The 16,353-nt window shown below is 35.4% G+C and overlaps 1 protein-coding gene across 1 annotated transcript; it reads left to right on the top strand.

Annotated features, from left to right (window-relative positions):
* Positions 1 to 12,333: 12,333 nt before the first annotated feature.
* Positions 12,334 to 15,260, top strand: LOC126705296 (arginine decarboxylase-like). Its single transcript, XM_050404189.1, has one exon. The coding sequence runs from the start codon at positions 12,871 to 12,873 to the stop codon at positions 15,049 to 15,051; it is 2,181 nt and encodes a 726-aa protein (XP_050260146.1). The 5' UTR covers positions 12,334 to 12,870; the 3' UTR covers positions 15,052 to 15,260.
* The last annotated feature ends 1,093 nt before the right edge of the window (positions 15,261 to 16,353 follow it).

The raw sequence follows: 16,353 nt of genomic DNA, 5'->3' as shown, positions 1-16,353 counted from the left end.
AAGGGCAAAAGGAGGGAGGAGGAATTTGAGCCACAAATGTCTTCGTTAACATTAAAATGCGTCAACTACCAACCAATTGAGTTATAAAATTATTGGCAAGAGTAACCTGAGCTTAAAATGATATATTATCATGCATAAAACATTCATATGATGTACCTAATGCTAATTTTGTAAAGTAGTGCTAATATGTAAATATGACTTGATTTAGATGAATAAAAAAAAAAAAAAACACTTCAAAAGCAAACATAAGTTTAGAATGAGATTTCATTCTCCCACCCACCACCACCACCCCCTCCTCCCAAAAAAAGAAAAAGGTTAAAATGAGATTGGGCAAATTTATGTCTTTGGAAAGTCCATTAACTAATAAGACATTAAAAATTTGGATAAAAGTTTATATGATGTTTGGTCTAATAAATATATAGAACATCAATTTTGTTATAATATATATAGGTTTTTTTTACTATATATTATATATATTGCTTTTTGTTTTTTTGGCCTAAAACCCTTTTCTCAAAAAGGGGGAAAAATTTGACAAGACTTTTTAGTTTTCACTTTTCACTTTTCACTCAGACTTTTTTAATTTCTCTTTTTCTTTTGAGGGGGGCAGCGGTGGCACTATCTGAATGATGAATGGTCCGTTACAGAATTGTTAACTAGCAGGGGAGCCTATCGTGCCTGACAGACCTTTTAGGAATCGAATCTTTAATAAAAACATTTGAAATCCATAACGGTCAAAGAATCTAGAAAAAGCTCCCACCTATACCCTCGACAAATACCACTATACCTCTCTTGCTTCTTATGGGCCCCCACCAGTAACTGTACTCTGATTGCTGGGCCCCACTAGGCCCATTAATAGTGCTCCGGAATAACCGCTTGTCTTTCCGCTCCAAACTCCGAAGTTAAAGTAACGGACTTTAGGCCCTTTAGATTCAACTGCTCCAATTATCTACTGCCACGTCAGATTATCACAAGCCTTTTGTTTCTTTCTTTTCTTCGTTTTCTCGTGAACGTGATTCGCGTGGAATGACTAAAATGCCCCTTCCAATCAAACTACTATTTTTGGTTTTTTTGATAAGAATCAAACTACTATTTTGATTTGTCTTGTTTTGTTCGGTTGTTTGTTAGTCATGCAGTGGACTGGACTTTGTAACGTGTTTCTGAACTGCGTACGTGTCAACTACGTCTGGATAATGTTTTTCAGTGGTGATGAGTCAAAAGAATATAAAAACAACTCAAGACAGATATATATATCCGTATCAATTTGCATCGGAACCAGAACCATCTTTCCAAAAGAAATTTATTAGAAAATCTGGGAGTATACTCCTCTCTTTTACATGGGATTGGCCCATGATATGTGACAGTACATTGTATATCTCTATATGATAAGAAGTGGGTATATTTCTAGGGTACTCAATTATAATTTATTTGCAAAATGAGTAATTCGGTTTATGTTACGGTAGCCTTAGAATAATTGTCTTTTTTATTAGAAATACGTAAACTTTATTAATAAGAGGAAAATGGACTTGGTTTAGGATCCATCTGCAAAATGAGTAATCCGGTTTATGTCACAGTGACCTTAAAACATTTTTTTTTTTTTTTAAATGAGAAATACGTAAACTTTATTAATAAGAGAAAAATAGACTTGGTTTAGGTCCAGTGCACTGGACCTAGTCAGATGGTGACATATGTTCAAAAGTGAACACATGTCATCATCTCAACGGATCTAGTACTATTAAACACTGGACCTAAACCTGACCCGAGGAAAATAACAAAGCATCTGAATCACAAGGGATTTAATAAAAGATGGAGTTTCTTTTATCCAAATTACAAAGTAATCAATTCATTTGGCGTATTGTGCCAAGATATGAGCTAGTTTGCTTCCTTGTTGCTAAACATGCAACAATTGAGATTGCCTGAGGTTATGCTCCTTAAGGTGGATGCCTGCAATGATGTTTTCAATATTGATTGGTGCCTTGGTTGTGTCTGAGAGAGCCCTGTGGACCTTAAAATAATTGTTAATAGATAAACATTAACGCATATGGTAAGGTGCTTTTAATAATGAGTTATTGTGGGATTCAGCTAATAAAAAAATTGACATAAATTAAATAGAGATGCTAAAAATATGGTTGAAGTGATAAGTGAAACTCAAAAAGTAGGTTTCACTAGCTTTACATCCTATAAAGTCGGTCAAAAATCTAACATAAAACAAAAAAAAATGTGACATAAAGCAATTACTTAACAGAAATCTTATGGTGCTTGTTAACACTATTCTTGTTAATAAACAATTTTAGGGAAAGTTTAACATCACTTTTTAAAAAAATATAAAAAGTCATCAAAAAAATTAATTGTTTTATTATTTTTCATAAAATGTTTCTAATAATGGTTCCTAATCTAATGCTCTTAGAGTATCAATTAACTTTTTACATATTACTACTACATGGTATATACACAAAAAAAAATTGACAATTTTTTTCGTACATTTTGAGTTGACTAATTTCTACTAGTTTTTATTTAAACCTATCATTCATTATTTTGTGTACCTACTACTAAGAATTTATTACATTAATAGATATCAAATTTTGTGTCTATAGACTCTCTTGCAAAATACCACTCTTTAAAGAGGTGAAAGATTGTTTTAGAGGCCACACACTTCTACATGGTCCACTCCTTTTTTTCAAGTTTTTCTATTGACGGATGCTATAGACACAATAATTTTCGCAATATTTTCTTATGATTGAGTTACCAATACGAAATCATATCTGCATTTACATCAGATGTCTTAACTTATCAATATTTTTTATGATTGAGTTACCAATACGGATCTCTCCATTACACAATGTTCTAACCTTTTTGGTCTTCAAGATATGAATTAGGTTCATCCTTTCTCTGTAGGGAAAATTATTAAATTTCGATCTCACCACATATGTGACGAGTGTCAAAATACGGATGTGCACCTTTACAAACACGAGCATCACGTAAATGTGTGGGAATGCAAACTTCGTAGTTAAAAAAAATAAAGGCAGCATATATCAAATTGAACCTAAAATAAGGACAAGTGGCACCAAAATGGCATGGAAAGATACAAGTACCATATGGAAAAGTGACAAGTGGCGTCAAAGCTCGAAGAAAGGAATGTCGTATGAAAAGAGCAACCATAAATAATTGCCAAAGACCTTGAAGTATTAATAGATGATTCATTTTCAAGAATAAAACACAACTCTCCACTGGCAAAACTTGCTGATACTGAGATTATTCTTCTTTTATTTAATTCCTTCGAAGTTTCTTGCTAGTAAGGGTTTGTTTAGATACCGCTTATTACTGAAAACTGAAATCTGAAAACACCGTAATAAAATAATTTTTAAATGTGTAAATAGTACCGTGAAACCCACATATCAAAACGCAAACGCACAATTCATTTCATTTCAACAACATCCAAACGGATACTAAGTAGTTTCCTCATAACTTGTTAATAGCAAGATTCATTCAATTTGATATAAGCTCATAATTTGTGTTGCTTCCATTGTGACTTAGCATAATTGGATTACTTAGCTTCCTAAAACCTAATAACTTTGAATTTCTTTCATAGTTTAGTTAATGATATTTGATAGCCTAGAATCCTAGACACAATTTAGTCATTTGTTTTCCATTGAAAACAGTTACTAGCATCATCTTCACAAATCACTATCGATTTGAAAAAGTTCTCTCAGTTGAGGCATAATCAAACCACTTTCCCTTTAAAACTGTTACTAGCGTCATCTTCACAAATCACAATCGATTTGAAAACTGTTTCAATAGGAATGCATAATTATTTCAAGAAGTTACGTAAAGCTTGATTTAGTGTGAGCTTGTCTTGGTGAGACAAGCATATATAGTTTTCCTCCCTTGCCGACATTACTCATAACTACAAGCTGTTACAAAATATCTAAGCACAAAAAGTGTGTTTCAATTAGGGAACAGTTTAATTAGGGAAACGAAATTAGTATGGTTAATATCGGTGTACTGTTTCAAAATTGCATATATATATATATTTATTGATAAATAGATATAAATATTTATTTAATAATTTATATGTTCATTAGTCAAAATTCGTATTAACTTAATATATTTAAAATCATAAATTTATATCTCATTTTATAGGTTAACATCATCAACTCAATAATAATAATAATAATAATAATAGGATGTTAATATACTTAGTTGATGATGATAATAAGATAAGATAAAAAGAAAAAATTGTGAACTTTTTCTCACGTAACCAATAAGTAAATAAAGTGGTTTGAAATTTGTGTTCTAAAAAAAAATTATTTGAAAATTCACATAAATGGGACTGTGGGAGACACCACCAAACTATTTTTTTTTTTTTTATTAACACACGGCACCACACTTAATAAAAGACAAGTGTGTGTTAGGGCACACTACCAAACTTAACAAAAAGTCAAGATTTTTTTTTTCTTCATTTAGATTTCAGCACGTGAAAGTTGAAACCGAAGAGTGAGAAGAATCATTCAATATTTTAAAATACGAATTGTATATAAAAAGCAAGTTAAAAAAATTTGCAAACGAAACTCTTTTTTTTTTTTTTTTTTGGGTTATAGACAAAAATTTAATTCTAAATTATTATTTGAAGACAAAATTGTTTATCAATTGAAGTAGATAATAAAACCACACACGTGATAGCAAAATTCAATTCAAACTTGTGAGAAGGTCGTGCATTGCAACAGAACAAAATGGCAAGAATGCCCATGGTTTTAAGATAATTATTTGGGTTGATTGGGTCATTTCAGGAATACTAGGCTTTCGGCGGGAGAATTTAGACGTCAGTGCTTGCCAAAAGCTCGAGTTTTAGCTTAGTTGTAAGCTGTAACCAATCATTATTCACGTTTAAAAATCTTGGGTTTGGGTCACACTCATTAGAAATCAACATCGATGAAGGGAAACAAAAATAAAATAAAAGAGAAGAAAAGAAAGCGAACCAAATTGTGGGCAAGTCATCAAAGTCAAATGGTCAACAATTAGGAGTTCCGGGTAAAAGAAGTATGTATATCTCAGCCACTAGTCCATTTAGTCCTTTTGCGCATGCAACAAGCCAACAATGGTCTACCTAGTCTTCACATGCACCCATTTCTGTGAAAGTCCCAACTATTTGTAGTATTATATTGTCCTTTAAACCCCTAAGATGGTTTTTTTTTTAATTTATTATGAGTTTGAATTTAGTAAGGATGTGATATAAAATTTAAGTTTTACATTATCCAATAAAAGATTGTCACATTTTTTTTTACTTAATACCCAATACACCCTACCACACATAATAACATATTAATAAATAATATGATGATGTGACATGTTGAGATTGAAGGTAAAACTTGGGTTTTACATTACATCTTTATTGAATTTAATCTCTAAATCTATATAATTATTGGGTTGATACTATGGACTGTGGAGTTCATTTGAATGACCTTATTTCTTAGACTAAACTAGTGGTACTCTTTCTCATTGGCTCATCTCTTATAAGGGAGAAAGAAGGATGTGATCTTTCCAATGTGGGACAAGCAAAAATTACCTAGGTAAAACATGAGTTTCCTTGAAGCAAAAAATGCTCCCACAATAATAATGAAATCTTATATCAACAATTTGTGGTTAGTTATGATTCTTCACAAATGAATTAAGATCGATCATGTGTGCATGTATATATATATATATATATATATATATATATATTGTGTAACACCAATTCGAATTATTATTTTCCACCCTCTAAGGTTTAAGCTAACATCTTGTCAAGGTAGTGATAACAATAGTGATAATTTTAAAAATAATGGTGTCCAAAGAAGATATACTATAATTTTTAACAAACCTTGGGTGGGGCCATGGGGGTTTAATATTCACCCTCCTCATTATACGCACTTGAGTTTAAGTTACCATTACCACCTAGGTGGCAGGGTCATACTTTGTGGAGGGCTTATCTTGTCTGATATAGGAAGCGACTAATCACCCGATCTTACTTTGTTTTTAATTGAATAGAGTAAACAATAAGTTGAATAGAGCACTAGCATCCGGAGATGCAAAAACATCTATTTTACCTCCTCAAAATTTACTTTATTTATTTTATTATCTCATTTTACAATTCACACACCATTATAATTTTTATTTTTACATATAACTCATTAAAATAGTATATACTACCGCATCAAATAATAATATAATATAAAGGTTGGCGAGAGCAGAGAGGCGAGGACAAGACAGAGACAGAGAGGGAGAGAGATGAGAGTGAATATTTTTTATTGAAAGAAGAGAGAGGAATTACTTTTGAGAACAAACAATTATATAAAACTTTTAACCACGGGCTACAGTAAGTTAGTTAAAAACCTGTAGCATGTCGGTATATTATTTTAGCTATAACAACCGGGATGTTGCATCATTTTAGTGGATTGGATTGTAAAATAGCAACTGAGGGGTGTTTACAACCCCAAATGTTAGTGCTCTTAACACTTAGGTTGTAGGGTCATACTGTGTGGAGGGCTTATAATTAAAAAATTGAATAGAGTAAACAATTAGTTTAATTTAGTGACACAATGTTTTTACAAATATAATGGTATTCTAGAATTAGTTGCATCGCATTTGGTGTAGTAGAGTAAAAAACATGGGGTGGAATTAGATTACTATGGGTTAGCAGTTAGCACCACAATAATTCACAGGGTCAATGAGAGGTCCATTCACTTCAACCCGTTAATCAAGTAGTGCATGCTCTAGCCTCAGGATTTGATTTGTACTTTGTAGAGCCCCCATGGTCGTTGAAAGTCTCAAGCTGTGTGTATTGGAAAAAACTCAAAAAATAAAGATAAAAGGTTAGAATTGTAAGTTTGGTGAAGCACAATGCTACGCAAGCCCTGGCGTTGTTGTGGAACGCAAATTTTGACGGACCATCCATGCATGTGTTGGTGACTAAATGAATGAATCAAACCTGGCTCAGATACACCCACCCGTGAGTTTTACACTTCCAAAAGTCTCAAACTACAAAAAAATCTAACTCAGAGATCTCCCACTTATTATTACCTCAACTGAGTCATTGTTTTTTTGCTTTTGTTTTTGCTCTTTTTATAATGCTCTCTATCTCTAAAATGTCTCTATGTCTATCCAAATAACGCGTACGTGTCTGACCCGCGTGAAGAAAAATACCATATAGCTTAAGGGACCCGTCAGAAGCGTCAAATTATATATACTTTCCAGATTCTCTTGGAGATAAGGTTATAGTTAAGGAGCATCGCGCACTCTGTGTAATGATTGTTTCATAAATATAAGTGTTTGTCGGTTGGATCGGGGTTTAAATCTTTAAGAGATAGCTTTATACACATATACACTTCTATGTTCTATGTTGTAAAAAAAAAAAAAAAAAAAAATGAAGAAGAAGAAGAAGAAGGAGGAGGAGGTTATAGCTAAGGAAGGCATTATGGGTTTTTGGGTTTTACTTTTACCGGTTCACCGCTTTCAATGTCCTCTCATTTTCTAGCTTTCTTATTAATTAATTATTATTTAAATTAACTATGTTTTATCAGTCTACCAAAATTCTACGCTTTCTTTCTCTTTTTCTTATTTACCAAACATAAAAGTATATTTGTTTTTTTGTAAAGTTTGAAGAAAAAACAGTAAAAAGACAGACTTTCGGTAAGCTGAAATGGACTTTAAATTAAGGGCACATTATGCTGTCACCACTTTCGCAATTTTTTTTAATAAAATCTGTTGCTTTGAGTCAGTCAGTCACACAATCTGGAGAAGACAATAGTCATCTTTTTTTCAACTTTTTTTTATTATTATTATTATTATTATTCTTTACGTGAGGGATGATCATAAATTTATAGTATACTATTAAAAAGTTTATTTGATTTACATACATTTTTCTTAGAGTAACGAAACATACCAATGAAAATAAGCTTATAAGGGATGGAGCTAGGACTTGAAGTCAGGGGTAATTTTGCTGTTAGTTGCTTGTGGCGGTTCTAGCTTCCGGCTCGGTTGCTTAATAACTAATGGTTTTTTTATTTATTTTTTTATGTGTGCATCCAGGTATAGACAAAATTATTTTGTTTAAAATTTTTTAGCTTTACTAAAATTTATTTTGTTTAAAGGGCCAGGTTGCTTGTTTTGGGTAATAAAATTGGTTGGTTGAGTTTAATTGTTCTTAGCTTTACTATTGGTAATTTTTGTTGTTGAATAATTTTTTTGGGTTTGTTTATTTTGCTTTAGATTTTAGATCTGGCCTTTAGAAAGAGGAAAATGCTAGAATTACAAGCTTTTTTACAAATTATTAATGTAGTGAGTGGTTGTTAGTAAGTAAAAATATGATGTAAGTGATAGGCCCAGATGCAAACCAATAAAATTTTAGTACCTCAACAGTTTGTAAAAATATTATAGAAAAGTTTGTGACTAGAGTAGTACTCTAAAAAGAATCAATGATAATGTTAAGAGGGGACAAAATGTGATTTTATAGAATAAAATTGCTAAAGTTAGAGCCCTATGTATTAATATTAATTAAAAAAAAAAAAAAAAAAAAAAGGGGGGTGGCCATTGCCCCCCTACTCCCTAGTCCAAGTCTCCCTGTCATCCCTGAGCTTATCCTAAGTTCCTAACTAGAAGACTGACATCAGCTATGAGCAGCTTTTCAGTCTTCTCAAAAAAAAAAAAAAAAAAAAAAAATCCCAAAATAACCGACATGAATAACAAAGATTATTTATTGAGAAGAACATGAATAACAAAGATGGTTAGGGACTTTAAATTTAAATGGTTTCATAAATTTGGGACTTTAATTAATAATAATAAAAAACCTGAGATCTAATCTAAAATAAAGTATAAATTCTAGGTATTTTTATGCAACTTTCACTAAAATTTATAGTTCCGACCATTACTGTACAGTAAAAACTCAAGATTAAAAAATATGGATTGCACAAACCCTTATCAAAATTATCTATATTGTAAACATTTTATGTTCATTTAATTTACCCATTTGAATTTGTGTTTATGTTCAATTTGTACTAAATCAATGCATCAAATGTTTTCGCTAAGACTGAGGCACATTTTTTTTACCAAATACACACATGCTGATGCATAAACAGTTCCTATCGTTTGACAGTTCAATAGCACATGCATGAATTTTTCTCACATAAACCAAGTTAACACGACTTTTCTTTTCTAGACTTCTAGGTATTTTTTAAAGTTTTGATGATTAATGATCTAATGAATAGTTTAGATTTTGCCCAATCGCAAATAAGTTAAAAAAATAATAGTAATAAATATTTATCTAAATGTTAATGATCTTACAAAATCGAAACAACTCATTTATTTATAGTCAAGATTTTGAGAATTCTATAGTAAATTAACATAAAATCTTTGGAAGATCGTGATCCAATGAAGAAACAAAATCTAAAAATAATGAACAAAAACAAAGTTAGATGGTTAAAATGAATTTTGAAGAAACTTAAAGAGTAAGTTTTGCATTTTAACTTATAAATTAATTTAAAACATAAATGAAACACTAAAGTTACAACTCTTAAAAGATAATTTGTAGCTGGCTTGCACAAACAAGAGAAGTAAATTCATAGGTTTATCTTTGGTTGGACAACATTTACAATCCAAAATCTATGAAGTACTTCTATATAAAACCAAACACATTTGACTTTGACTTCATAATATTTTCCCACTTAAACTTTTGACTTTTAAGGCATCATAATTTTACACGTCATAATTTATTTATTTTTAAATGATTTTAAATTATATTCTATATATAAACACTCCATTAAAATATTAATAACCTAAGTTTTCTTTAAATAGTAGAATTTAATCAATATATAGTTTCATATATAAATATAATCATAAAATATGCTTATTGATTACTACTGTAAGGACTCAATTTGTAACGATCCCAAACTGATATTGGGTTCGTACGTTGAAAGTCCAAACAATAAAATTTGTAGAGAGTGGACTGAAAGGCTAGGCCTTGGTCACCGGACAGTGGTTAGTCATGGTATTCATGATAATCGCACATGGGTGAACTGAGCTTGCCCAAGAAGGTTTAATCCTCGGTACGGTCTGGGAGGCTTTAGCTCTTGGCCCTCCTCCCAGTCCTCCTCCTTTGGATTGCTTCCCTCTCCTTTTTATACTAGCCTTTATCCTTTATCCAACGTCCACGTGTAGGTTCAGTTTTTTAGGGTTGATACTTGTCCTATCAGCCCATACCCAAAGTAGTTGGGAGTGGTTGTAAAAGCTGAAAAGTATTGCTTTGTCAGACACAGAGTATTTAATGGTAGTAATGGTAGTCTTTCCCTTGTCCTTTGTCGCCACACTGTTCAGGGGTTCTTTCCCCATCAATGCGAAGGTGTTCAGCTTTTCCATGCACTGTTTCTATATCGTACTCACCATTTCTTATAGGAGCGCTTTGGGATGCCGAGGACAGAATCGTCCTCGGCTATATCTCTAGGTCATTTGGACTTTCGTTGTATGTCCTCGGTAATGTTCCTCCTCGGCTCAGGCCTTGGGCCCTAATGCAAAGTAGGCTGGGGTCATAAATTCTCTGACCTCACAACTACCATGATTATAAAATTCCCTATTTAAAAAAAAGAAAAAAAAATTGTTAAACTTTCAGATGCTAATGCACTAGTTATCCACTAGTTACAAAATAAAAATTTGTGACCCTTTTTGGAACTCCCATTAATTAGATGTTTTGGCACCACTTTCGAATTTCTGAACAATTTGAACCATGTCATTCTTTTTTATTTTTGATATAAGATAGAATTTCTACTCTAATATAATCTAAGTGTATATGTGTGTGAAGCACCCTCTTGGAGACTTGAATCTTGGCCCTTACCCTCTACACCCCACAAGTATTTATACTTGTGGAGTGACCACTGTACCAAGGGTGCACAGTGGTACCATGTCACCCTTATCCTTAGGGAAACATAACCATGTTACCATGTAAGGAAGGGTGGTGAAATTGAATGAGTTTACTTAATTATCATCACCAATTTGGTATGTATATGGATGCAATAAATTGAGTCTGGCAAGTTCTTATCAATTTGTACTGTCTTACTATATTGATAGAAAGACTTTATTGAGATAAAAACCCTTTTAATGTAAGTCTAAACTACTAAAGTTTCTCATAGTCCAATAAGAATAAGAAATTTAAAAGTTTCTCAAAAAAAAGAATAAGAAATTTAAAATATTTGAATACTACGTGCTTCAAAAAATTCTTCTAAAAAAAAAAAAATGTTATGTTCACAATATTTTCATAATAAAATTTAAATGGTAGATTGTTACGGGTTGTTATTGAAGGGGTAAAAAAATAATTTTAGTGGTAGTTTCAAGTTATAACCAATAACTAATAACTTTTAATTTGTTGTGAAAATATTGTGGATGTAACATCTTTTATTGATTAAAAAACTTTCTTGGTTGAAATTTGAAGTAAAAAAGAAAAAGTCCAATCAATGTTCAATCCGCTACAATATTGTTTCATTGGGTTTTTAGGGCGTTTAGTGGGTAAGGAATGAAATAATTTGACTAACGGCTAGAACACCCCTTATTTACCCTTAAAAACAAAACAAAAATGAAATTGGTTATTTTATTGTTTCCACTATTTTTGCTTCTTGAAAGTAATTCTTTGCGGGGAGCTACCCATTTATTGTTAAAAAAAGGGATAAAATAAAAGGTTGGAAAAGGTTTAAACAAAAAAGAAAAAAAGAATGGAAGTGCATTTTTGACATTTGCGAACTGTGTGTGTGAACTCCAGCCAAGCTAATCCACTCATTCAGGTCCCCCCTGCCCAGTTGAGCCATACATACCACGCCACTTCCACGTGACCTCCAAATTGCACACCTGTCCTGAAAAAACATACCAAAATTAAAAAACAAGGAAAGAAAGAAATCAGCTATAGAAGCTGCAAGTAATGAATTTCATCGTGGCAAAATCACGGCCGTCAAAGCAAATCACCATCGCATAGGAAACTTCGTGTTGGTTTCCTAAAAATCAAAATCTCGCGCCTCCCAAATTTCTCGCGAAAACGAATCTGAGTGAGAAGAATCAGAAGAGAAGCCTCGAGAGAGAGAAACAAAAACAAAGCGAGAAAAAGGGTCCCACAAAAAAAAAAAGGAAAAAGAAAAACCCCTATAAGCACACGCGGCAACTCGACGCTGATTAGTCTTTTCCGATCGGAATCTCCAGACTCCCCAAAAAAACTATTTTTTCTTAGAAAACGAGAAATTGAAAAAGAAATAAGATATTTATTCAGGCCCAAAATACCAGGGCCCACAAAAGCCCATCTCCACCAGGCTATAAATAACGACTCCTCCTTTCATGCAATTCTCGCCTTCCCATCATCCGTTTACGTCTCCTTTGCAACAAACGCAAATCCTTTCACTCTTTTCTTGTTTTTATTTTCCTCAGAAAACATTTTCCGTCTAAATCTCTCACACTCTTTCCCTCTAACCCTAGAAAACCTTTTCCTCCACCCCTCAGATCTGCATGGTTGGGTCAGTACAAACCGTTTGATCTTGTTCCCCGCCTCGATCATCACGGACCAAACCAATTCCGGCCGTTCGATCAATATCCTTCTGAGGTATAGGCGTGGGGATTTCCAAGCCTTGTAGGGTTACGCGTAGGGGTCTCTCCGGTCTCAATAGATCTTTTACTGCTTCCTTTTGGGGGGGTAGCCGGGGCCTCGGCCTCGGCGGGTTTTAAAGCCCCCACTTTCACAAACCATTCACAAAAAACCCATTTTTTGTTACCCTAACCAAACACAGACTAAAAAAAAAAAAAGAAATTCTTTTTTTTTCTTTTTTCTTTTTTAAGAAAGAATTCAAAATTCCAAACAGAGAAGAAGAAATCTAGATGCCGGCCATGGCGTGTTGCGTAGACCCTGCTGCAGCTAATTTTCCTCCTGCCTACGCTACCGCCGCCGCCGGGCCGGGTTCTTTAACCGGATTGCTGATCCCGCCGCCGACGAGCCACGTGGAGGCGTGTCATTGGTCGCCCACTTGTTCTTCCGAGCTCTACAAGGTTGACGGTTGGGGCGCTCCGTATTTCGCGGTGAATGGATCCGGCAACATCTCTGTTCGTCCCCACGGTGCTTCCACACTGCCGCACCAGGAGATCGATTTGCTGAAGATCGTGAAGAAGGTCTCGGATCCGAAATCCTCGGGCGGGCTCGGGTTGCAGCTTCCTTTGATTGTTCGGTTGCCCGACGTGTTGAAGAACCGGCTCGAGTCGCTTCAGGCGGCTTTCGAATACGCGGTCCAGTCTCAGGGCTATGAGGCTCATTACCAAGGTGTGTACCCGGTGAAATGTAACCAGGACCGGTTCGTTGTGGAGGATATTGTGAAATTCGGGTCTCCATTTCGGTTCGGGTTGGAGGCCGGGTCGAAACCGGAGCTCCTCTTGGCGATGAGCTGTTTGTGCAAAGGTAACCCTGAGGCTCTTCTGGTTTGCAATGGATTCAAGGACGCGGAGTACATTTCGCTTGCTTTGGTGGCGAGGAAGCTCGCTTTGAACACTGTGATTGTGCTTGAGCAAGAGGAGGAGCTCGATTTGGTGGTTGATTTGAGCAAGAGGCTCTCTGTGAAACCTATAATTGGTGTGAGAGCGAAGCTGAGGACCAAGCATTCCGGCCATTTCGGGTCAACCTCAGGTGAGAAAGGAAAATTCGGGTTAACAACGACTCAGATTCTTCGCGTGGTGAAGAAGCTTGAACAAGCTGGTATGATTGACTGTCTCCAATTGCTGCATTTCCATATCGGCTCTCAGATTCCGTCAACGGCGTTGCTCGCCGACGGAGTCGGCGAAGCCGCTCAGATCTACTGTGAGCTAGTCCGACTCGGAGCTCAAATGCGAGTCATCGACATTGGAGGCGGTCTCGGAATCGATTACGACGGATCCAAATCAACCGAGTCGGATATCTCCGTCGGTTACACTCTCGGAGAGTACGCCGCGGCGGTGGTCCAAGCAATTCGCTTCGTCTGTGACCGGAGGTCCATCAAGCACCCTATCATTTGCAGCGAGAGCGGCCGAGCCATTGTCTCTCACCACTCGGTGCTCATATTCGAAGCCGTTTCAGCAAGCGTGTACGAATCTCCAACCATGTCCTCGCTAGGGTTTCAGTACTTCGTCGACTCGCTCCCCGACGAAGCTCACGCCGATTACATGAACTTGTATTCGGCGGCGATCAGAGGCGACTCGGAGACCTGTTTGATCTACGCCGATCAGTTGAAGCAACGCTACGTTGATCAGTTCAAAGAAGGCTCCTTGGGGATTGAACAGCTGGCAGCCGTTGATGGACTCTGCGATGTCATATCAAAATCAATCGGAGCCCCTGATCCTGTCCGTACATACCATGTGAATCTCTCAGTGTTCACCTCGATCCCAGATTTCTGGGGCATTGGCCAGCTTTTCCCAATAGTTCCAATCCACCGTTTGGAGCAGAAACCAAGTGTTAAGGGAATTCTATCTGATTTGACATGTGACAGTGATGGCAAGATTGACAAGTTCATCGGCGGCGAGTCGAGCTTGCCGCTACATGAGCTCGAAGGCGATGGCGGTACCGGTACCGGAAAGTACTATTTAGGAATGTTCTTGGGTGGGGCTTATGAGGAGGCACTCGGAGGACTCCACAACTTGTTCGGCGGCCCGAGCGTGGTTCGGGTGTCGCAGAGCGACGGGCCGCACAGCTTCGCGGTGACCCGGGCCGTCCCGGGGCCGTCGTGCGGGGATGTTCTCCGGGTGATGCAGCACGAACCCGAACTCATGTTCGAGACACTGAAGCACCGCGCTGAGGAATGTTGCAATGACAGTGGAAATGGAATTGGAATGAGTGCTTTGGCTAATAGCCTTGCCAAGTCATTTCGCAACATGCCTTACTTGGTGGCGAATACAGTTGCCTCTTCTTCTTGCAGCTTGACTGCTGCTACTATGAACAACAATGGGTTTTACTATTGCAATGAAGATGATGAGTACAATGCAGCTGCTGATTCAGCTACTACTGCTGGTGAGGATGAGTGGTCCTATTGCTATGCTTGAATTGAATTCAACTTTTTTTTTTTTTTTTTTAATTTTTAATTTTTAGTTTTTGTTGTTTAAATTTTCATGAAGAGCAAAGGATGTATAACAAAACAGTAGATTGATCCTTTGTGTTTTAGTGGTTATTATGAGAGAATGGGAACCGAATCCACCCTTTTGTAAATTCGGGATCTTTATTCCCTCTCTAAATTTAATGTCTCTTTTACTTAGACTTACTGTTTTTTCACTTCTGTTTTACAATTTGCTGTGACGATGACTTTTGGGCCAGAATTGCATGTTACTGGTTCTTTATTCTCTTTGTGATACGGTGTAGGGTCTTTTTCTTGAGCCAAAAAAGAAAATTGGGGAATGGGGTCTGTCTCTTGTGGGAAGAAGGGGTCAGAACACGAGATTCTGAAAATCATGGTTTTGTGGGGTCTGGCTGGTTTGTTTTTATAGTAATTTTCTGTTTTAGTCACCAATTTTGCATCTCACTCTGACCTGAATTGACTACATTAGTAATTGGATGTGAACAAGATTATAATATTGTAATCATTTGTCGAAGACTCGAAGGTTGTGGAGGAGGCTATGTGATTATTATTAATAAAGCAGCAGCAGTAGTAGTAGATGTTATTCTTAGTATAGTGGGGGTTGTGGTTGACTGATTTTTTTAAGTTCTGTTTAGATACACCTTATTTAGGTGGAGTTCCGATTCCAGTTTTTGTGTTCACGTTCGTATTTTTTTGTTTTTTTTTTTAATGCGCTGTTTGTGTTCATGAGACCTTAATAGGGCATCAAGCCATATGAATAGTAATGCACTGTTTATGTTCATGAGACCTAAGCCTATGAATAAAAAAAAAAAAGTCAACAGTAATTTTTTTACACATTTAAAAATTATTTTGTTACATTTCAATTTTCAGTAAAATAAGTTGTATTCAAAGTTGAAAATGAAAATTTATTACTAAAAGTACTGTAGATTAAAGTAAAAGTTAGTTGAAATAAGTGGGATAATACCAAAAAGTGCAATGACTTGTAAATAATAACAAAAATAAACTTAATAATAGAATAATTTTAAATTTTCATTGGTATCTAAACACAAATAGATGGTTTACCTTTTCAAGCACTTTAAAATTGTGAAGGATCAAGATATTCGATGAGGTTTTTTTGGGTTTTTCAGAGATCTTTTAATTTTTTTGGTTGGGTGGGGTGGGGCTTGAGGCTAAGTCTAGTGGTGGTGAGTTTGTTGACCACAATTTCGTGGGCTTTCCGTGTAGGCCTCAAGACATTGTTGTGGTCAATATTGGATGCAGTGCTAAAATCATG

The sequence above is a fragment of the Quercus robur genome, chromosome 11 (assembly GCF_932294415.1).
Source record: "Quercus robur chromosome 11, dhQueRobu3.1, whole genome shotgun sequence".
NCBI classification, from domain to species: domain Eukaryota; kingdom Viridiplantae; phylum Streptophyta; class Magnoliopsida; order Fagales; family Fagaceae; genus Quercus; species Quercus robur.
The sequence above is the reverse complement of the archived record's forward strand: the minus strand, read 5'-3'. Positions and strand labels throughout refer to the sequence as shown.

What these genes read in the sequence shown, in the direction of transcription:
- LOC126705296 (XM_050404189.1), top strand. Translation starts at nt 12,871, where the DNA reads ATGCCGGCCATGGCGTGTTGCGTAGACCCTGCTGCAGCTAATTTTCCT.